Below are 22,374 nucleotides of genomic sequence, written 5' to 3'. Positions count from 1 at the left end.
AAACAACTAGGATATGCAAAGTGTGTTTCTGAAGTGGTTAAAAAAAAATCTTTTGCACAGCTTCTTCCAAGTTATGCCAAAATGATTCTATGCATCTCTGCATTCTGTCATATCTCTCATGTTTGGGAGCATCAACATGTTGGAGTCAGGGGAAGGCTGTTCTTGCTTTTGTCCCAAACAAAATTTGAATCACAAGGGGAATTCTTCTATGGCTCAGTTTGTAATCCAAGCTGGTGAAGAAGCCACTCCTCTCTCTAGGCCCATGCACATGTTATGTTCAATACTCATACAATGAGTGTACAGTGTACACAGGTACAGATCTCTATTCAGGCCCAGCACAGAATCCCTCTAGTGGCTGCTGCATGCCTTGTTTCTTTGTAGCCTGCAAGCCCTTTGGGGACAGGGGACAACCTTATTTATGTATTATTTATTTTTCTATGTTAACCAATTTGAGAAATTTGGCTGAAGAGCAGTATATAAATATTCGTAGTAGTAGTAGTAGCAGCAGCAGCAGCAGCGGAACCAGCATTGTGAGGGGTGTGGGGTGTTTCAAAGAACTTGGGCTACCATGTTCAGGGGCCTTGCCTGGTGCCTCAGGCACACCCCGTGTCGGATGTCAGATGCATTTGTGTCTGACGTCAGACACGGGGCGTGGCGGGCTGAACCGGGGCTGCTGGTGGCTTCCCTACGCCCCTGGTAGTAGTGGTAGTAGTAGCTACAGTCATTCACATGTTATGTTGAATGCAGGCACAGGAGTACACTTCCTATCTGTACCATGCATTTGAAGGGTTTGTATCCAGGTTCACTTTTAAAATGAACACAGGTAGTCCTTCACACAAACACATGTACAAGTGTATGGACATCTTAATTTAATTAAATTAATTTTATTTATTTATATGATTTCTATACTGCCCTTCCAAAAATGGCTCAGGGCGGTTTACACAGAGAAATAACAAACAAATAAGATGGATCCCTGTCCCCAAAGGGCTCACAATCTAAAAAGCAACACAAGATAGACACCAGCAACAGTCATTGGAGGGATGCTGTGCTGGGGGTGGATAGGGCCAGTTACTCTCCCCCTGCTAAATAAAAGAGAATCACCACATTAAAAGGTGCCTCTTTGCCAAGTTAGCAGGGGTAAAATCTGGTTTAATTTTTTTTACTGTTTTATTATGTGTTTTTTTATTTTAATATAAACTGCCCTGAGCCACTTTAGGAAGGGCAGTATATAAATGGATTTAAAAAACAAAAACAAAATCCTGTACATGTGTACAGTATAATATCTGAATCAGGCTTCTGACCATCCACTTATCTTCCTTGCTGCTTCTACAAGAGTAGGGCAGAGGAAGCCTTCTCACTCTGTCTCTCTCTTCCTCTGAGACCTGGCATGCTGCTTATTACTGCATGCAAGACAAGCACTATGACTGCTGGGAAATGTAGTTCTCCCACCATAATAAGCAAAAAACTATTTTCCAAGTTTGAGGGGGGAAAGTTTGGTTTTCCAAGCCCATTTCTGAGACTGAGAAAGGAAGGTTGCCCTATAACTAAGAAGTGATGTCCCTCACAGCTTGTGAGATCTAAGGTGAGAAGCACAATGTGCGCAAATCTCTGCGAAAAATCTGTTTCTGCACAAAGCCCTTTTGGTACAACATCTGATAATCTTAAGTCTTTACCGTCACACTGGCAGCCATCAGGGTGAAGCTGGAACCCTGCCTTGCAGCTGCACTCATAGCCTCCAAAGTAGTTTATGCAGAACTGTGAGCAGCAGGCATCCCCAGTCTCACACTCGTCCAGGTCTATGGGAACAAAGAACAAGCTCTCCAAAACCTGGCAGAATAAGTTAAAAACAAGAACATATACAACACAGAGAAAAGAAGAAAACCCCTGAGAGGGTTGTGCCAGATGCAGGGGTGGCTAAGATCTCTTTATACCCAAGCAGGGTACCAATCCAAGCAGGGTGCCTAATGCTGTACCCCTTGTGTGTACCCCACCTTTTTAAAAAGGGGGGGCAGGAGGGCATCTTGTTGGCCTACTGGTGCCCCCTTAATCCGCTGCCTGAGGTGACCAACTCACTTTGTCCCATGGAAGGGCCGCCCCGGTCAGATGTATGGATTGGGTGGGGTTTTTTTGTTTTTGTTTTTACTGTAGTTACAATTCTGGCATTACATCTTTTATCCTGAGAGTCAGTGCAATGTCTAGGAAATTGACCTGTGAACCAGGAAGTCTCTGGTTCAAACCAGAGACTCCCATAAGACAGTCGCTTGCCTACAAACACTCAATATCTCTCAGTTTCCTATCGGATTTTTTGTGGGGTGTATGTATGGGTGGGGTGGGTTAACTATTTCATTTTATATTTAAAAATCTTATTACCCATTCTCCAAAGAAGCTCAGAACATCATGTTTAGTCTCACCCTCCATTTCAACCTCTCAACAAACTTGGAAGGTAAGCTGTGCAGAGAGAGAGAAAGAGAGAGAGAGAGACTCCAAGTCACCCAAGGGAGCAGCTGTAGCTCAGGGTTGGCTTGGAGAACAAGCTTTGTATGCAGGAGGCCTGGTTCAATCCCTGGCATCTCCAGGTAGAGATGGGAAAGACCCCGGTCTGAGACTGGAGGGCAACTGCCAGAGTGGACAATATTGAGCGAGATGGACCAATTATTTGATCCACATAATTACTTGAATCATATATGGATCAAATAATTTGAACTAATTATTTGATCAATATAAAGCAGCTGTATACATTCAAGCATTCAGTAGCTAAGCATGGATTTGAATGCAGTTATCTTTGATCCAGGCCTGGCATCCTGAGCACTACACCACACTGGCTCCACTGACTAATCTTACAAGACTGCTGGAAGAAATACAGAGATGATTATGCTCTCTATATGGGGTTGCCCTTGAGTCTGGTTCAGCAGCTTCAACTGGTACAAAATGTGGAAGCCAGGCTCCTTGTTGGGAGCATGTGACTCTCGTTTTGTTTCATATGCATTTCCTTGCAGTTTGTTTCCGAGCACAATTCAAGTACTGGGGCTTACCTTTCAAATGTTTTTAATTGGTCTCAAATGGTTTTAAGCTGTTTTAAAATTTGTTTTATATTGTTTTAAGTCAATCGTTTTAAATGGTTGGGTTTTGTTGTTGTTGTACACTGCCCAGTGCCTTCGGATAGGGCGGTATAGACATGTAATGTAATGTAATGTAATGTAATGTAATAAAATAAAATAAAAGCTGCAGTATTTGAAATACTGGCTCTCCCCATGTGGATTTGCCTGCCCACTTCAGTCATGTGCTGAGGCCCTGTTCTGCACTCCCCTGTTTTTGGAAGCCTGGCTGATGAGGATGCATGCCAGAGGTTTCTCCAATTGCAGCTCCCAGGTTATAGGGTCCCTCCCCTCCACTGATGGCTCTCTTGCATCTTTGGTGTGGAATAATAATTGCTGTTAATAATAACATGGTGTGGAATAATAATTGCTTCTTCTGTTTGGGTTTTATGCCCCTGCACTGATGTTCTGATGTTCAGATTATTCATTGATGTTTTTATTCTTGTTCTATTTTCTTCAATTTTATATGTATCATAAATGTAAATTTTAATCATTGTAAGCTGCCTTGGGGGTGTGTGTGTCTTTTGTTGACCAAACAATATGATATAAATGCTGATAATAATAATAATAATAATCAATAAAAATTAGTCATGGGGAGAACTATGAACGTTCCATACCATTAAAAAATGTGAAGTAACCTCCTTATGTTATGTATGGCAGACTCTCCCCACTAGAATCTACTTTACTATGAATACCCATGAATTTGACAATTTCTCCTGTGCAATTTTTTCCATCCCAATGTTGGTTTAGATAGAATATGACAACTATGAAATGTTTTCCGCAAAATCTTCTTAGACCAAAATGTACATTTTTTGAAGCAATTATACCTTTATAAAAAGAAGTCTTTGACAACTCAGTAGCCACCATCATACTGTGCTTTTGCTACAGCTGGAATGGCATGTGTCCTAAAACTGCTGATCCAATAAGATGAAACAAGGGGAAAAATGAACAACAGGTTGAGCTGAGTTGATTGGCTATCTGAAAGATGATCGGTCAATGCTGAATTTGCAAAATTCTTTTGGACAAAGCAACAAGAGAAGAGAAAGGTCAGTGTGGCAATTAACCTTGGAAAGGGTGCTAACTTTATTAGGGGATATAGTCAACATAAGGAGCAGGGAAAGGTGTAATCAATCAGTTGAGGTTAGAGGTCAGTGTGAAATTGATTAATGCAGGTTATTGAAGCTGGCAATGCCTCTTTCCTGCAAATGTCACAAAAAGGCTTGCTGGCAATATTTCAGATCATATCTAAGCTCCTGGTTCTCTTAGAACTCCTCAAAACACACAACTCTTGGCTAGCAAAAAAATACTTCCTTTCCTATTTGCAAAATAGATTTTAAGTACCTTTATGATTATTGTAAGTTCCTCAGGATAGGAGCCTGTCCTCTCATACTTTGTAAAGTGCTGTGCACCTTGATGGTGCAATAAGAAACAATCACTACAACCAGTAGTAGTAACTGTTTGTCTCTGTCACCTCTTCACATCAAGGTCAGCCATGGATGGATACAGACAAGTGTTACTAGGCTTGTTCACATGACCAAGATTAGGTTAGGAGACGCCTCCTCCCTTAAATGGGGAACTGAACGTACTTCCATTTGCCGATCATTGGATGGCAATGGTTGGAGGGGGAGGAGGTGATTGTGTGGGAAGCAGCAGCGAGTAGGAGAGGCCTTGATCCTTTCCCACTTTTTGTTAAATGACTCCTTTTCTTTGAACTGTACGAAAACCAAGAAGGACAACAATTTTAACAATTTGTTTTAATAACTGTTTTATGTGATTGTTTTTATTGTGCTTCGTGGATTTTTAATCAGAGACTTTTTATATTGTTTTAAGCTTTGTACACAACCTAGAGATGTACATATCAGGTGGTATAAAAGTAAGATAGATAGATAAATAAATGGATAAAAATGCAAAGGAGGATTTAATCTCACCTGTTAGTCTTTGCCTATCATCTGTTAGAGCAGGGGTTCCCAACCAGTGGTAATCCAGATGTTGATGAACGACAACGCCCAGCTAAATTGTAGCTGGGGATGATGGGAGTTGTAGCTCAGCAACTTCTGGAATACCACAGGTTGGGAACCCCTATGTTAGATGATGTGGAAGCTGCTGGGATGGGGGCACCACACATTCATTTGAGGTCCCAGTATTATCTCCCTCCCCCACTTCTCCCACCACTTCTCCCACTTCATTTGGAAACTGGTGCCCCCTCCCCCACAAAAAATGTCAGTGTGGGAAAGAGGACTTGCATCAGCACAAAACCAGCATACAGAACCAGCATATACAAGTACGGCCTCAGTCTCATTCAAAGAAGTATATAACTGACCATACTTAACCTATGCATGTCTTCCCATCCAAATCCAAGAGGTATCCTTGGTGACACGAGCAGAGTGGCCCATTGGTGGAGTGCTCACAGTGGTGAAAACAACCACCATTATTTTCTTCACAGCTATTGACAATCTCCATTTCAATACCTTTCAGGAAAAGGATCAAATCATGGTCAATAGGCACAGGAGAGAACAAAGGCTGCTACAATTGCGTACAAAGGCCTGCGTACAATTCTGGTCACTACATCTAAAAAAGGACATTGTTGAACTGGAAAAGGTGCAGAGGAGGGCAACCAAGCTGATCAGGGGCCTAGAGCACCTTTCTTATGAGGCAAGACTACAGCACCTGGGGCTTTCTAGTTTAGAAAAAAAAAGCTGCAGGGAGACATGATAGAGGTCTATAAAATCATGCATGGTGTGGAGAAAGTGGATAGAAAGAAATTCTTCTCCCTCTCACAGAACACTAGAACCAAGGGTCATCCCATGAAATTGATTGCCGGGAAATCTAGGACCAACAAACAGAAGTACTTTTTCACACAACGCATAATCCATTTGTGGAATTCTCTGCCACAAGATGTGGTGACGGCCAACAACCTGGGTGGCTTTAAGAAGGGTTTGGATAACTTCATGGAGGAGAGGTCTATCAGTGGCTACTAGTCTGTGGGCCACCTCCAGCCTCAAAGGCAGGATGCCTCTGAGTACCAGTTGCAGAGGAGTGACAACAGGAGGGAGGGCATGCCCTCAACTCCAGCCTGTGGCTTCCGATGGCATCTGGTGGGCCACTATGTGAAACAGGATGCTGGACTAGATGGGCCTTGGGCCTGATCCAGCAGGGCTATTCTTATGTACATCCTGAGAGTGGCTCAGACAGAGGAGTTTCACATGTATGGTTTTTCTCATTTCAGTGGTGGAAGAAGCCACAGCTGGTAGAATATTTCCTCCTATGAGGCTCTGAAAGATACTGGAGCCCTTGAAAGTCTGGATCAGGAAATCCCAGAGACACACAGAATAATTACACCACAGCAGGTAGGGATGGACTTCTTTCCTGTCTATACAAACCTTTCCTAAGAATGCATTCACCTGTGGAATGCAATACAATTTCCTGCAATTTTCTTTCACTGGGTGTGTTTGCCTCTTGTCTACTCTTAACTGCTGCCTATATCACATATCTCTTTGCCAAGGGGGATTCAGGTCTGGTCTACACATGCAGTAGAATGAGGTGGTGTGAGACATCCATATCACTTCAGATCATGGATAGCAGTTGAGATTTTTGAATGACTCATTCATTCATTTGATTTCTATATCGCCCTTCCAAAAATGGCTCAGGGTGGTTTACACAGAGAAATAACAAATAAATCAGATGGATTGCTGTCCCCGAAGGGCTCACTATCTAAAAAGAAACATATGATAGACACCAGCAACAGTCACTGGAGGTACTGTGCTGGGGGTGGATAGGGCCAGTTACTCTCCCCCTGCTAAATAAAGAGAATCACCATGTTAAAAAGTGCCTCTTTGCCAAGTTAGCAGATATTTTTAAAAACCACCCTCCCTGCAAATTAAAAATTAGGACATCAGAGAGAGGGTTGAGTTAGAACCTTCCTTCCTCATGTGCTAGACTTCTACTTGCAAAGTTGCTTTTATGTAGGGAAATGGTTTTTCCAAAAAAGAGTGACTCCCCTCAACTGCAGTCTGGAGTGGTACAGTCCATTCTGCCACCTCGGGACTTTATTACATAATTCTGCTGCATATGCAGACTGGGCACCAAAGCATACAAGCACTTTTGCCATTCCATGCAGGTTCCCTTCCTGATCCTGCCCATCCACACTGTAGGTCATAGAACGGACAGGACCAGCTTGGTATATGTAGTCCAGAGTACCACTGCAATGGAGCACAAGGGTATTGGGCATTTTGTAGGAACCAGGTTTTAAGTTCTCCTCTACCTCCAGCTGAGTATGCCAACAGCTAAACCACCAACATAAGAAGATGCAGAAGGTCTGGTTCATTACTTCAGCAGCATGCAAGCTTCTACCCAGCGGCTTCTTTCCACCCCATACCAGTTAGAAATAGGTGAACGAACTACATGGACAATGCCCAGCAACACCCACATCATGCTTCTTCCATATTTCACTGGAACATTCCTTCACCACTATGGGAAGCCGTGGGAGACTGAATGCTTGATGCAGAGGATAACAGCAGTGGATGGGACAGGGCTGTGCAGTGCCCTCCACAGCTGGAGAATGGCTAATGGAGCACAAGAGACACAGGTAGGTGATGTCATCAACCTGCACCAAACACTGCTAGCCACTCTCCAGGCCTGGTGCCTTTATTGTGCGGTCCTGGCTCATCCCCTACCTCTGTCTCTTGCCATCATCCCGTCACCTCTTCAGCCAACACTCAGTGGGAGCAGCTGAGTAGTGCATTTGGCACCACAACTGAGCAGTGGTAATGTATGAATGGGCCCTGGATGTGCCCTAAAAGCAGATACAATTTTTGCTTGTAAAACATATTTCAACAAGTTCCACTGCACCTCTCACTGTATTTGGCTAACATGACCCCTCCCTTGTTCCCCACCTCCCTTCAAGGATAGCTTAGGCATTGCCTGTGAAACATTTTCATGCAGACCACTCAGAACTGAAGCATTGTAAAGCACTGATTTGATGGACATCGTCAACAGATTATATAGCCTTGGACTTCCAATTCCCTCATAATTCTTGTTGTTAAAAGCAGAGCTATGAACTGTGTGGGCTGATCCACAGACTTTCAATCATGCTATAGTTGTAAGCCAGTTAGGACAGATGAGGGTCAGCAGATATGAGCTCCAGGTGAGTTTTTAATGTTTGGCTGTGCCTGGGATGTAAAACCAGAACCATGGAGAGAATGAGAGATGGAAAGAATGGTTCCGCCTATAAAATCAGAAATCTAAGCATGTACTTTGGGTAATTCTAGAAACTCTCAAACACATTATTATTCACTGTATCTTGAAGATAAAATCAGCAGCACTGTTTACTTTTTGAAATGCAGGGTACATAGTTCAGGATTCTGAATTCATACTCATCAACACAAAAAACATGTGGCTCTACAAAACTGAACACTGAAATGTCAGTGTAGGTATATTATATCTGCAGAGAATTCTGATCACATTGGCTATTTAAAAAACACACACAAGGACCTGAAACAGGGGCACACCACTTTCCAAATAAAAACAGCCACCAAACGCATTGCTGTGAAACTGTCACTTACGGTAGCATTGCCTTCCATCAGCCCCTAGCTCAAAGCCAGGATTACAAATGCAGACAAAGGTCCCCAGAGTGTTCACACAGCGATGAGAACACATGGCCATTCCCTCTGTACACTCATCAACATCTGTGGATCAAAAGAGAGACAAGGGAAGTGTTAGCCTTAGTGAGGGCCAGAGTTTTGAAAGGTTTTAAAGGTGTTGTTTTTTTAAAAAAACCTTCTATGAATTTCCTTTTACAAACTGATGGATCTGCCAAGAAATCCATGCATTTTATAGAAGATCCTGGCACTTTCTAGTTATTCGTTCAGTACATGCAAGCACATTGGCCCAATCTACTTGGGTCTCATCGTTGCCCTTTCTGAATTGAGTGTGCATTCTAAAATGCACCGAACATTCTCCTGCACACATGAATTGCAAGAGAAGATCAGTAGTGCTGGTTAAACTGTATTTCAAGCACCTCTGATTTTCATATTTAAGAGCCTCAGATAACCTTTCAAGGAGCCCCAAGGTTCCCCAGAAGCCAGTGGCGGGGGGATCGAACACCGGCAAATGGAACACACACAGAGGCAATCACAGTGAGTACAAGTACACAGAGGCCTGTACAAATAGCTATGCTAAGGGATGCAATTGGGTCATGGGCTCTAACACCCTAGGGAGAAGCCCTCCCCCTTCTAGAACATAGTTAGAAAAGGTTAAGCATTTCTCCCAAATTCCAGGTCCACTGGTCAACCTCTCTTGGAATGACTTGTTTTAAATGCCTTATCTTTCAACCAGCATCTTGTAAGGTTTATGTTTTATGCACACACTACAGCTACATGGACTTTAAATGCAGGCTGAATGTATGATGTTTCTTTCAAGTTGTTGTCTTTCCTAGCTTTTTACCTGTACAGGACTTCCCATCTACAGAGAGGTAGTAGCCGGAATGGCATTCACACTTTGCAATTCCACTGTCATTTCGGCAGATATGTAGGCACCCCCCATTTCCACTTGCACAGGGGTCAAGCTCTGAAAGCAAACACCAAGAAATCTGTCCAGGATGAAAACCAGAGGTTCCTACAGAAATATTTTACATGCATTACAAAACAAGGAGGATGCTTTTACTGTGCGCACACACACACGCACATGCACACAAACACACACACAGCTGATGCTGGCTGAAATGTCTTCTGCAACGTCGTGTTATTTATCTCTTAAGAAGTTCATCCCAATCGTGCACCACTAACAATTTGAGCAATCCATCTGGCAGAAACACTTGAGCCTATTTTAAAATGTTACAAAACCAGCCGCTCTGTGCAGTTGGTTTCATGTTCGTGAAGCTTTTTTCTAGCAACTGAAAGGAAAGAATTAAAGGGTTGAAAAAAAACTGCTCCTAATGATATTCTCTGCTTCCTGCAGTGCTGACTTGCTTTTCCTAATATTCAGCAGAGATCTGACACAGATACTTCCATGTGCCTCTCTGCCTTCCAACCATTTTCTGTGCTAGCAGTTCAAATTGATGACACTTGCCACTATATTTTCCTCTGCAACTCGACCAATTTAATTGCTCAAACATGCCTGACAAACCGTGACCTGTCCTTAACAACCAGAGATCGCGCTGTGAGGGATTACAACAGAAGCTCCACTGAAGAATCAATGTGAATGTTTTGCAACAGCACCCCCATAAGTTCCTCTCCCAAGGCTGACAACAGATAAACCGTTGCAGGATTTTGTGTCTTCAGGTGCTATAGCTTCAAGCAAGAGCCTCAGAGGCATTTGAGCAGAGGAAAGGAGCTGCACTTGGAAATGACAGCAAAGCCAAAACTGGACGGGGGGAAACACAGCGTATGATGTTTCTAGAGTAAGAAAAGCCAGCAGAAAGTTCTGGAAAATGACAAACACTGAAATACCATGACAAACCAAGCCAAAGCTCAAAGAGTCCAGTCGTGGCTAAAGGTTATGACAAATACGTCACATCAAGTCCAAAGTATTAGACTTTAGTGTGTGAAGCTCCTCTCGTGTGAAGCTCCTTGTAGTGTATAAAGCTCCTTGTACCTAGGGGTGAGTAGGGTGGCCAACTGGAAGAGAGGACAGTGCTCCCTTGTCTTTAATAGCTTGTAAAAAGGGAATGCAGCTACATGCTTGCTGAAACTGCTTCTTCTACACTGATGTGTTCATGTTCCCAGCTGGCCACCCTCGGGGTGAGTGGTTGTGTTTCAGGTGGCAGGATCAATACAGACCTTTGCCTGAGACTGTGGAGATCTGCCAATAATCAGCACAGGCCATGCTAGTAGAAAGACCAACCATCTGACTGGCATAGCATGTTTCTCTAAAGAATCTGTTCTTAGAATAAAGATTTTGATAACTCTGGACACTTGTATACTGTACAAGTGGCCCTGATATCATGCCATTAGGGCCATGGGTACACTGTGGGCATGTATGTCCTGCCCCTCCTCTCCCATTGCTCTGGAGCAGCGTTTCTCAAACTTTTGAATAGCAAGTACCCCCTAACTTCAGAAAAGTTATAGTCTCAACTTGCCAGTGCATTTCATATTTACAGGAGTCTGTGCCATATGCTGGAAGAAGGGTTGTGTATATGGGCCGTGGTATTACAGATGTACGATATGGTGTGGACAGGGTTGCCACCTTTTACATCAGGGGTACATAAATGTAGTATGTAGCTGTGATTAGAGGCGATGTTGGCCAAAGCTAAGAAGGCTGAACCCAGAGCTACACAACATGTGCCATGCCAAATTATTGCTGGGGGAAATATACAGTAGTGCCACACAGCGCATCAGTTATTGCATTGAGATGAGGAAGGGGCAAGATGGAGAGTCAGGAAAAGAAGGTGAGACACACGAAAAGAGGGTGAGCAAGACTAATTCTAGGACAGCGATAGGCAACCTTGGCTGTCCAGCTGCTGTTCAACCACAACTCCCATCATCCCCAGCCACAACAAATTATGACTGGGGATGATGGCAGTTGTAGTTCAATAACAGCCAGAGAGCCAAGGTTGTCTACCCCTGTTCTAGGCATTAACTAGCAGAAAAGGTAAGCAAGCACTCTTCTCTCCATCCTCCTCACTGGGCTTCTTTACCCTCTCCTCCTCGACCTGCAGCCCCTGCCTGTGCCTTACATGCCCCCAGGGATTGGTGTACCAGATGTCGAGAAACAATGCTCTTCGGCACTGCTGCTGCCTCAAGTACTGCATACTGAACATTTATTCACTTATTTGGTGCCCTTCTATACCACCAAAAAGTTGCACCTCATGGTGGTTTACACAAAAGTATGCTCTGAGTGTTGCTGCCTAATCATGGAGGGTGCACTAAACCTTCTTTCCACACACGGCTGAAATACTTATTTAAAGTAGTACATAAGCCAGCACCACCACCCCTGCCCCCAGCCCCAACATACTATTAGGCAATGGTGCAATGTGTGTGGTGGGGGTGATAGGTATGCGCTCATGGCATGTTCATAGGCCTAACTGTGTGGAAGCCGGGATGGAGGGACAGAATGGTTCAAACCAGCCCCCTGTTCTCTTGCTTCTCTGATTTGATCCTGCATGTCCATCATAGCCCTTCCTAAGCTCTGCAGAGTGGTGACCCTTCCTTCCATCTTTGGCTCACTTCTTTCAGGCAAAGCTCCTGCAATAAACAAAACTGAGCAAGAGAAACACAGGATTCAAACCTTAAATTTTAATAATGGTAAGGTTCTCTGATGTGATCCCTGCATGATCCCTGGCATTGGATTTGATACCATATGGTGCTGAACATATGATGAGCTCTCAATGGGAGCGTTAGCTGAGTTAGGCTACAAGACTTAGAAAATGAATTCTCCTCTGGATCAATGGAAATGCAAGCACAAAGTGCAGGTCATCACCATCTTGTCAGCTAACGGGATCTAATACTGCTTGGTCAGAGGAAGGATGACTCAAGGTTATATTTTCTTTCTAAACAGCTAATTCTTTTTAAGAAAGGAGAACAAGAAAGTAATCAATGCACTACGGAACAGTCAAATAAGCCAATGTCTGAACTTCATGTGAAGCACTGTTTAATATAAGGGCTTCTTCACCCGACCACTGGCAAGGATTCCGTCCCGTTTTTTTTACTGAGGGAGGAGGAAAAGCCATCCTACCCAGCTGCTGCCTCACATACAATTATTGTCCCCACTTCCTACCTTAATGTTTGCAAGCACATGACACAAAATTTGGAGAATGCCCAGATCTTCTACACAGGCTGGGCACTTCTCCGACCCTGCTGCTGCTGGTCATATGAAAAAGGCTATAGTATATCAGGAGTTCTCAACCTTTGGTCCTCAGATGATGTTGGACTACAACTCCCATCACCCCCAGCCACATGGGAATGATGGAAGTTGTAGTCCAACAATATCTGGGGACCCAAGGTTGAGAGAACCCTTGACTTATATTAATACACTCAGCTTAACTGCTCCATTTGTACAAGATTAACCATTAATTTAATGCTCTATATTATGTCATCCCAACAATTTAAACATGTCCACAATGCAAAAAGAAATTGCAGTTTGCTTCGGAGACATATTAGATCACATATGTCAGTACCATTCATTCATTCATTCATTCAATTTCTGTACCGCCCTTCCAAAATAGCTCAAGGCCTGTCTATTCCACAGTGTCTAGGCGGGTTACAAAAATGTTGATCTAGCATATTGCAAATGTTATTAGATAAGCCTAGCATTAGAAATAATAATAACAATGAAAAAACTTGTCATGATGCTCATGTGGACAAGATCCATCCCCCTACACACACAGACACACAGACACACGGAATTAAAAAAAGTCCTTGAAAAGGGTAAACTGTACTGTTCAAATTCCTGGCATTTACCAGGTCCATACCACTGTTGCTTATGACATATACTGCACACCATATTCATTCCATGCAACTAAACATGCATTGCCCTATGACATCTGAGATCAAGGGATGGTTTTAAGCAGGTTTCCCAACATCATGGTATAAAACTTACATTCACAGTCCCAACATCCTGGTATAAGACTTACTTTCACAATGCTTGCCATCTGTCTTTAGCTGGTAGTGTGCATTGCACTGACAGCGACAGTGCTCTTCATTGATCTGTATGCAATCATGTTCACAGCCTCCATTATTGATAGCACAGGAGTTCACAGCTAATATAATAAAAATGTAAAAACTAGCTAAGACAGAGTCTGGAAATAAATTAAACACAACCAGTTGTGAAATCCTCTAAAGACCACATTTAACATTTCTGGGATACCATAAAATACCATTTTAAAAGATGGATCTTGAGCTAGTGACTGAATTCTTCGCATTGGCCAGAATAAGTACTGCATTGCTTGTCTTTGGAAATCTTGAACAGCACCACCTGTAATAGCATGGGATGAAAGAGTCTGTACCTGGGCTAACCAAGAAGAACAAAGGAAGAAGCTAAACTGGACAGATTTGCTGAGAAGTTGAAGTTGTTATTGACAATACTGGAATAAGAGTGTTCATGAAGGAATTATGTCAGTGTCCTACATCTCAGGATACACCCTGATTTTCCACTCAGATTTACCCAGAATATTTCCCAAATCATCATGTGCTTGCTAGCTTTCAGTGCCTCATTTCCTCTCCCCCTCACTGCCCTAGTCAAGAACTATTTAGCCATCTCCTCTTCCCTTCCCTCTCTTCTAAAATGTTTATGCTCTTAGCTCTTATTAAAAAAAACCCACACAAAAGCTAAAGGGGGCCAGTTTCTCTTAAACATTCCTCCAAGCTCCTGAACAGTGGTGCACTTAAAGTTTTTTGGAGTTAAGCAAAAGCAGTAGCAGCTCTAATGAATGGCAAACAATCCATTTGGATGATCTCCAAGCGCATCTTGTCCTCAGCTCAAAAGCAAAGAAACATAAAATAATGGATTCAACGGATGTCATGTTTTCCTGACCTAACTGGACTGTCTTTTGCATTGGGGATTGAAACAACCATTGCTCTTTGCCGATATGCAGATTTATGAAGCATTTTAATCCCTTCTACAGAACTTGGCAATAGCAATCGGAAGTTTATGTCCTATTGCTCTGGTATCTCAATTAAAGTATCTATTTGCTGACTTCTCCCCACCCACCCAGTGCGACAAAATGACACATCTCTGTAAATACAGGGTGTAAAGAGGGTCATTTTTAAAGCTAGACTCTATTAATCATCTTTTTCACAAAATGTAAGACATGATTTTCCATTTGCATCTCTGAGGATAGATCTTTGGGGTTAATTGGTCCCCTTACACACAAATGCTTAAAACTGGCCGACTGTAAAGTTTCATTCATGCCAGTGAAGCTGGCAGGGCTTCTCATTTTGTCTTCGCTTAATTCCTCACTAGAGAAGATAAACTAGCTAATTTGTGTGCTTTTTAAAAAAAAGGCTATTTGCTTAAACTTCTCAGCTAACAGGAAGAGCAAGCTCTGGCATTTAGTTTGATGTGAAATAAATGAAGGACAACTTCTCCTGCATCTTCTTCTTCTGCCAGTTCTAGATGGGGTCACACTTCCTCAGAAGGAACAGGTACATAGTCTGGGGGTGCTTCTGGACACAAATCTCTCCCTGGTGTCCCAGGTTGAGGCAGTGGCCAGAGGTGCTTTTTATCAGCTTCGGTTGATACGCCAGCTGTGTCCATTTCTTGAGATAAATGACCTCAGAACAGTAGTACATCTGCTGGTGACCTCCAGACTTGATTACTGCAATGTGCTCTATGTGGGGCTGCCTTTGTACATAGTCCGGAAACTTTAGTTGGTCCAGAATGCGGCAGCCAGGTTGGTCTCTGGGTCATCTCGGAGAGACCATATCACTCCTATCTTAAAAGATCTACACTGGTTACCGATAAGTTTCTGAGCAAAATACAAGGTTTTGGTTATAACCTATAAAACCCTAAACAGCTTGGGCCCTGGGTATTTAAGAGAACGCCTTCTTTGCTATGAACCACACCACCCATTGAGATCATCTAGAGAGGTTTGTCTTCAGTGGCCACCGGCTCCTTTGGTGGCGACTCAGGGACGGGCCTTCTCCATTGGTGCCCCGAGGCTTTGGAACACGCTTCCTGCTGAAATAAGAGCCTCCCCATCTCTTACAGCTTCTAAAAAGGCAGTCAAGATGCATTTGTTCACCCAGGCTTTTAATTAGATATTCTTTTAATTGTGTTTTTAACGTTTTAAATTTTAAATTGTTGTAATGTTTTAACCTTTTTACTTGTTGTTTTTATTGTTTTGTTGTAAACCGCCCAGAGACATGCATTTTGGGTGGTACACAAGTGTGCTTGATAGATAGATAGATAGATAGATAGATAGATAGATCCAGTACTTACTTCCAGTGCAGTAGTCATATTAGTCTGTTGCAACAAAAGCAACAAAGTGACTTGTGGGATCTTAAAGACTGCCATGTTTATTGTAGCATAAGCTTTTGTGGGCCACAAACCATTTCATTAAATGCACAAAGTGTTGCTCTCAGTTGGCAGGTACAGGTTCCCATGGGTATAGAGGGGGGAAATTGGGGAGAAAGCTGTAAGCTGTGGGGCCTCAAGACTATGAATGCAAGAGGTGACCATTCTAAAGCAAAGCGTAAAGGTATAAGAGAAGGACTGTGACAATTTGCGACAGATGATAATGGCAATAATAGCAACAGATGATAATGGCAATAATAGCAACTAGCCGACCCGCACAGAGTATCTGTGTGCTATTTGGGGCTGGCTCTTCTTCCCTCCCTCCTGCCTCACTCTCTCTTTCCCACTCACTCGCCCCTCTTCCAGTCTCTCCGCTGCTTCTTGGGCTTTGCCGCCACCGCCACTGCCACCTCTCCCTTACCCGGGACGGCCTGGCCATGCCATCCCACCGCTACCTTCCGCCCTGGCGGCCAGGCCAGACTTTGCCGCCACCTCCCCCTTACCCGGGATGGCCAGGCCTGCCGTCCCACCGCCGCCTCCCGCCCCTGGCGGACAGCCTGGCTTTGCCACCGCCACTGCCACCTCCCCCTTATCTGGGATGGCCATCCTGCCGTCCCGCCGCCGCTACCCGCCTCCCCTTTACCCAGGATGGCCATCCTGCCATCCCACTGCCGCCTCCCTCCCCCTCGTGGACAGGCCAGGCTTTGCCGCCGCTGCCACCCCCCCCCCCTTAACTGGGATGGCCATCCTGCCATCCCACCGCCGCTGCCTCTCCCCCACCCCACAGACAGGCCGGGCTTTGACGCCACCACCTCCTCCCCCTCCCCCTCCCCCTCCTCCCCCCTTACCTGGGATGGCCTGGCCATGCCAGGCCATCCCCTGCCGCCGGCCAGCTGAGGCCCGCCGCCATCATCACCCCCAACTCTCGCCCAATGTGAGGAATTCTCGTGAGAGTTCCGCCGCCAAATCCAGGCGGACACGCATGCCGGCTAAGAGAATTAAATATATAGATAGTAGGGACTGATAGTGCTGCATAGATAAATGCTCAAGTAGCCTAGCCTGCTATGTAGCACGAAGAAGCATTTATAGAGACTCTGCATGCTGATTAAAAGAAGATGGAGATGCTGCCAAAACCAGTACTGCCATACTGAGTCACAGTACTGGATGTCATAACACTGTAAGTTGCTCTGCCCCTGTTGACTAATGACATGGAGTGGAGGCAGTACCACACCCAATGTGATGGCATCACGTCATGGGGTGAGTGCTCCGACACATCAAGGGAGAACACTTGACATGGAAGTGTTGCTTTCAGCAGTATCCCCCTGATTCACAGAATGAGTAGTTCAACCTTTACTCAGGACAGAAAGTCTTTGGAATCCCGCTCCCCACCCGCCTCCAAGTGTGCCATTTTGACTGTAGTTAATGCTGAGATAAGGGATAGGGTGATCTTACCAGTACACTTACACTTAGCAGGGAGGACGACAGAGAAGGGAGTTTGCCTAAGCTTCAGCTTCCTGGGGCTTGATCAGATAAGGTTGGATTGCACAGCTTCCTTGCACCTAAGGCTCAGGAAGAGCTTTGGCTGGTAGTTCAGGGACTGCACAGTTCCCTGGAGCCTTTAAAAAAAACAGCTCTAGGGGGCTTTTGCACAACACAGCTGTCTGAGATGTGAAAAATGTTCAGGATAAAAAGATAGATGGGGGTAGCTGAAAGCTCACTATTGCACATGCGCAAGGGCAGTTGAAAGTTCACAGCTATTGCACGGGAACAGAATCTTGTTTTACATTCTGGGCCAGAGAAGGCCTTCTTGGGGAAATAATAGTTCAATCCATTGTAGACCTTAGTGTTGTTGAATATGGTGATTAGTTTCCAGTCCACTGTGTGAATGCAATCTTTGTGTTTGGCATTAGACATGTCTGCTTGCTTCTACACAAAGACACAACCCAGTGCACAGCACAGCAGTCTGCACAGGATCATGCATGCATGTAGGGGCATCACTAGGGGATGGCCCATGGGGCACAGGCCTCCAATTAACTGCTCAAAGCCCTGAATCTCATCAGCCACCAGCCTTGTCCATGACCTCTTCCAGAAAGGAAGTGTAGCAGTGGAGGCACCTGCACAGAGGCATCCTGGCTTCACCTAGTTCTCTGCTGCTTCCACCTGCATAAGTATTGTATTATAATAATACAGACGTTAAAAACATACATAATTATTCTTGGTAGAGTATGACTGAGTTTAATTATTTATTTGTTATTTATCTGTGTAGACTGCCCTGAGCCATTTTTGGAAGGGCGGTATAGAAATTGAATGAATGAATGAATGATCAAAAGGGGGCTGTGGGCCCAGGGCTCAGATCTTTTAAGTATCTAGCAATGCTCCTGCACACATGAATCATTCCCTTTCCCCAGTCCTACTGCACCACTCTAGACATCTGGAAATGTTGTGTCAACAATGAAAATAGGTTTCACAGCTGTAATAGGAACCTTCACTTCTGGCATCTGTGTCATAAAACTATTTCACACGGCACGGTGCCTGTGGCATAGAAATGAGAGGTTATGGGGTATGCCCAGGCAAGTCTAGGGACATCCCCATCTGTGAACCCCGATAAAGAAGTTCCACCCACTGTGCTGCAATCTACAGAGATGGAAACATGTTTAGACCACATGTGGTATTAATCTGTTATGTTGTCACATTGGGACTGGTAAGGAACCAAGCAAGATGGATTTATTGCAGGTGGCTTGTGCATGATGCTTGTGGAAGGCCCTTAATGGGAAACACCAGCACCAGAGTTATGCACATAGAATTATATATTATTTTTTCTATGAATTCATCTAATTATTTATATTTTATATGTTTGGCCCTTAAAAGGGCCCCCAAGATGGCTCACAACAACTACAATAATTCAGGAAACTACTTAACCCTTATTGCCACCTAATGGTGCAGTGAGGAAGCAACTTGCCTAGGGAGCAAGAGGTTGCTGGTTCAAATCCCCGCTGGTATATTTCCCAGACTATGGGAAACACTTCTATCACACAGCAGCGATATACGGAGATACTGAAAGGCATCATCTCATACTGCGTGGGAGATGGCAATGGTAAACCCCTCCTGTATTCTACCAAAGAAAATCACAGGGCTCTGTGGTCATCAGGAGTCGACCCCGACTCAACGGCACAACTTTACTTAATCCTTATGAATTCCCTCTCTGGAGGGAACCTACCAAACTTCTTGTCTTCCGGCTTTCAGAAAAGTAGTTAAACCCTGTAAGGCCTTTGGGATGATGGTCTGAATTGTTTCTAGCTCTGTTTTGAGTAAAGCTCTTTTTTTAACTTTTTTTTTTTTTTTGCTGTGATTGGTGTTTTTGGTAGTTTTTAATATTTGTGTTTTTAATTTAGTTCTACTTTAAGCTGCCTTGAGGGCCTAATGGGCAAAAAATTTAAAATAAAAAGAAACATCCACAATGATTTCCTTAAAAATACTTCTTTTCATTTAAAGGGCATTACCACCATGGCCGCTAGGATAGCCTTTACACTAAAATTATTTTGATGTGATTTTAAAAATAGCTTCCACTATTGCACTGTGCACAAAGTAGATTGCAGTGAACTTTCCAGAGTGAATTTAACAAATATATAATTGAAATGGCAGATTTCCTAAGAAAGAAGCACCCATCAACCCAAAAATATAATTTCTTACGGGGGCAACATTAATTTGACATCTCTCTTGAACCCGAGACCCTCAAGCATCATGTTATGAAGAGCAGAGGCAGCTGCACTGAAGTTGCTTAAGAGCAATTTAACGAAGTCAGAATAAAGTTGATAACTTTCCTGACAACTTGAGAACATGATGATCTAATCTGTTGGCGGGGAGGGGCGGGGGAGTATGAATTTGCTTCTCCCTGAATACTGAATTATTACAAGTTTCTCGTTTCACGCTTCATTTGTGGATCTGATTTCCCCCCTGCAAAAGGTATAGCATGGATGTGTAATGTTTACTCACTTATGCAGGTGCGTCCATCAGCATGAAGTCTATATCCTGCATCACATTCACAGTGGTAAGACCCCAGAGTGTTCACACAGCCTTGCTGGCAGCCACCATTTCTTATGGCACATTCATTGATATCTAGAGATGCAAGATAGGTAGTTGAGATCTGACAGGCTTGTATGGCTCCAGAAAAGAGACATCGGTTGATTCCGTCACTAAGTCCACAACAATATATGCATTTAGATGAAAGCTGGTACAGCTGGTAGATCATTTCAAATTGATGTGTAAAGTTCACTCTCCCTTCTCCCATGTCCTTGTTTTTCAGAACCTCCCCCAGACCCCAACTTCCCCAATCCCCTTGTCTTTCAGCCCTCCTTCCTACACACATAGCTCATGCAAGCTACCCCCATCTCAGCTACATTCTGACCCTCCTTTGCATCAGCTCCCTGCTTTCCCTACTCCCTTTGCTGCTTTTTGCATCTCAGTCCATAGTCTGCTATGAACCCCCTCCCCTCAAGCAATTTTGTTCTCCTGGACTTCTGCCCCTCAACTGCTCCATCCCATTGCTCACAGCTTCCTAGCCCCCAGCAGATGTTGTTCACTACAGCTCCCAGAATCCCCAGCCAAAAGCCACTGCAGTTGAGGATGCTGGGAGTTGTAGTGAACAATATCTAGGAATACTTGTTAGAGGGAACAGTGGCCCCTAGCCTCCCATCTTCTCCATCTGCAACAGATCTGCTTCTGTTCAGAATAGCTCCTCTGCCTGCTCCTAAAACAAAATTTGACCCCATAATGCCATCATCTAAAATTGTAATGTTCAATGCAAGTTTCGCACAGACACTGGATGACATGTAGTGCAGCCTTATGTGAGCATTTCAAACCGGCCTGTGCTGCTGCAGGCATCTAAGGAAGTGTTGGTGGTCTTATGCAAGAGTGCAAATATTTTAAGTTGTGTACCTGCACTTTGGGAGAACAACCTCCATCTTTTCCAATGGAAGTAGCGATCTTGATGTGTGGGTGCTTTGAATTTGCAGTAAAACCCGTAGAAAAGCCTGATGTCTGGGAAAGCTACACCAGTTGTCAAAATTCTGTGACTGACATTCTGTTCAGCAGAAATTCATAGAGGACAGGTCTATTAATGGCTACTAGTCTGAGGGCTATAGGACATTTCCAGCATCAGAGGCAAGATGCCTCTCAATACCAGCTGCAGTGGAGCAGCAGCGGGAGAAAGGGCACACTTATCTCTTGCCTTTGGGCTTCCCAGAAGCATCTGGTGAGCCACTGTGGGAAACAGGATGCTGGACTAGATGGGCTTGGGCCTGAGCCAGCAGGGCTCTTCTGATGTTAAAGAAAGCTCCAGCATTCCATGATGTCATAGCAGCTGAAGCCAATGGCAAGGAGAGGTATACAGGCAATATCCAGTGTTTAGCCTATTATGTAATTTTTATTTCTACCAGATTTGCCAGAAAAGATCATACCCTTTGAAGCCCTTGTTCTCAGTTATCCATGGACTAGTTGTATTGATTCAGTGATTAGTGATTGCTCCTTCAACTGCTCCAGTATCAAGCTCAAACTTCGATAGCAGGTTGCCAGTTACACAGTGGTTGAGTCCTTGCTCAAACAAAATGCTCCTGCTGTGGTTTGTCTATTATATGCAATGGATCCTAAATATGTTTACTCAAATGTACATCTCGCTGAATTCAAGAGACTTACTCACTGAGAAGTTAAGATTGGGGGTGGGGTTGCCTTAATATGCTGCAAAGGGAGCAAAGGATGTAGAAGCAGGTTCTTTCTCCTGTTTCATACCTATAATAACTTGACACGAGCTAAACACTATCTATATTCTTGACATGCATGCAACTGAAATGGTAGGTACATTACAATCTTGGAAAAGAATGACATTAATTCAGCAGCTTTGAACTTGGAGCCACGAGGAGTGAACATCTATGGAAGTAAACTATGGGCATATAGACACTTTATAGATAGCTAACCTTTTAAACTCTTCCTGGATGGTGTGTAGGCCTACCATACAAACACCAAGAAAGACTTGTGAGAGCACAGCTTACCAGCTAAATGTCTCAGTACTTTCCATCTCTTTAGGGGACACAGTTCATGGAACTCAACAGAAACCGTAACATCCAATTCCACAGGGGCAAGACCTTACAAAAAACCTTTTGTGGTTTTCTATTCTCTGTGAATATTGCAGAGATTTTTCTCTTCTTTCTTTTCTGTCGCCTTAAAGGCACACAAAAACCTAGGCCAAGAGTCACTGAAATGTAATAGCCTTCAAATACCCACACTCTGGAGGGTGAAGACAACCCCTTGTAATACTTTTCAGCCTTTTTTTACACTA

General features: G+C 43.9%; 1 protein-coding gene across 10 annotated transcripts in view; it reads right to left on the bottom strand.

The window, feature by feature from the left end:
* LOC128350055 (multiple epidermal growth factor-like domains protein 6) overlaps window positions 1–22,374 on the bottom strand; it is a 339,846-nt gene that overhangs the window by 114,936 nt on the left and 202,536 nt on the right. For 9 of the 10 annotated variants that reach the window (XR_008319136.1, XR_008319137.1, XM_053307637.1 and 6 more), the window contains exons 6-11: window positions 20,037–20,159; window positions 13,663–13,788; window positions 9,537–9,659; window positions 8,657–8,779; window positions 5,426–5,563; window positions 1,674–1,796 (exon numbers count right to left, since the gene is read on the bottom strand). Coding sequence is in view for 8 of the 10 variants with exons in the window: in XM_053307637.1 (XP_053163612.1) it covers window positions 1,674–1,796; window positions 5,426–5,563; window positions 8,657–8,779; window positions 9,537–9,659; window positions 13,663–13,788; window positions 20,037–20,159 (756 nt within the window). In the remaining 2 variants the exon portion in view is untranslated. The remainder of the gene's footprint in view (window positions 1–1,673; window positions 1,797–5,425; window positions 5,564–8,656; window positions 8,780–9,536; window positions 9,660–13,662; window positions 13,789–20,036; window positions 20,160–22,374) is intronic. The other variant, XM_053307638.1, reaches the window with a different exon arrangement.

The sequence above is a fragment of the Hemicordylus capensis genome, chromosome 3, assembly GCF_027244095.1.
Source record: "Hemicordylus capensis ecotype Gifberg chromosome 3, rHemCap1.1.pri, whole genome shotgun sequence".
In the NCBI taxonomy this organism is placed as follows: Eukaryota; Metazoa; Chordata; class Lepidosauria; order Squamata; family Cordylidae; genus Hemicordylus; species Hemicordylus capensis.
The sequence above is the reverse complement of the archived record's forward strand: the minus strand, read 5'-3'. Positions and strand labels throughout refer to the sequence as shown.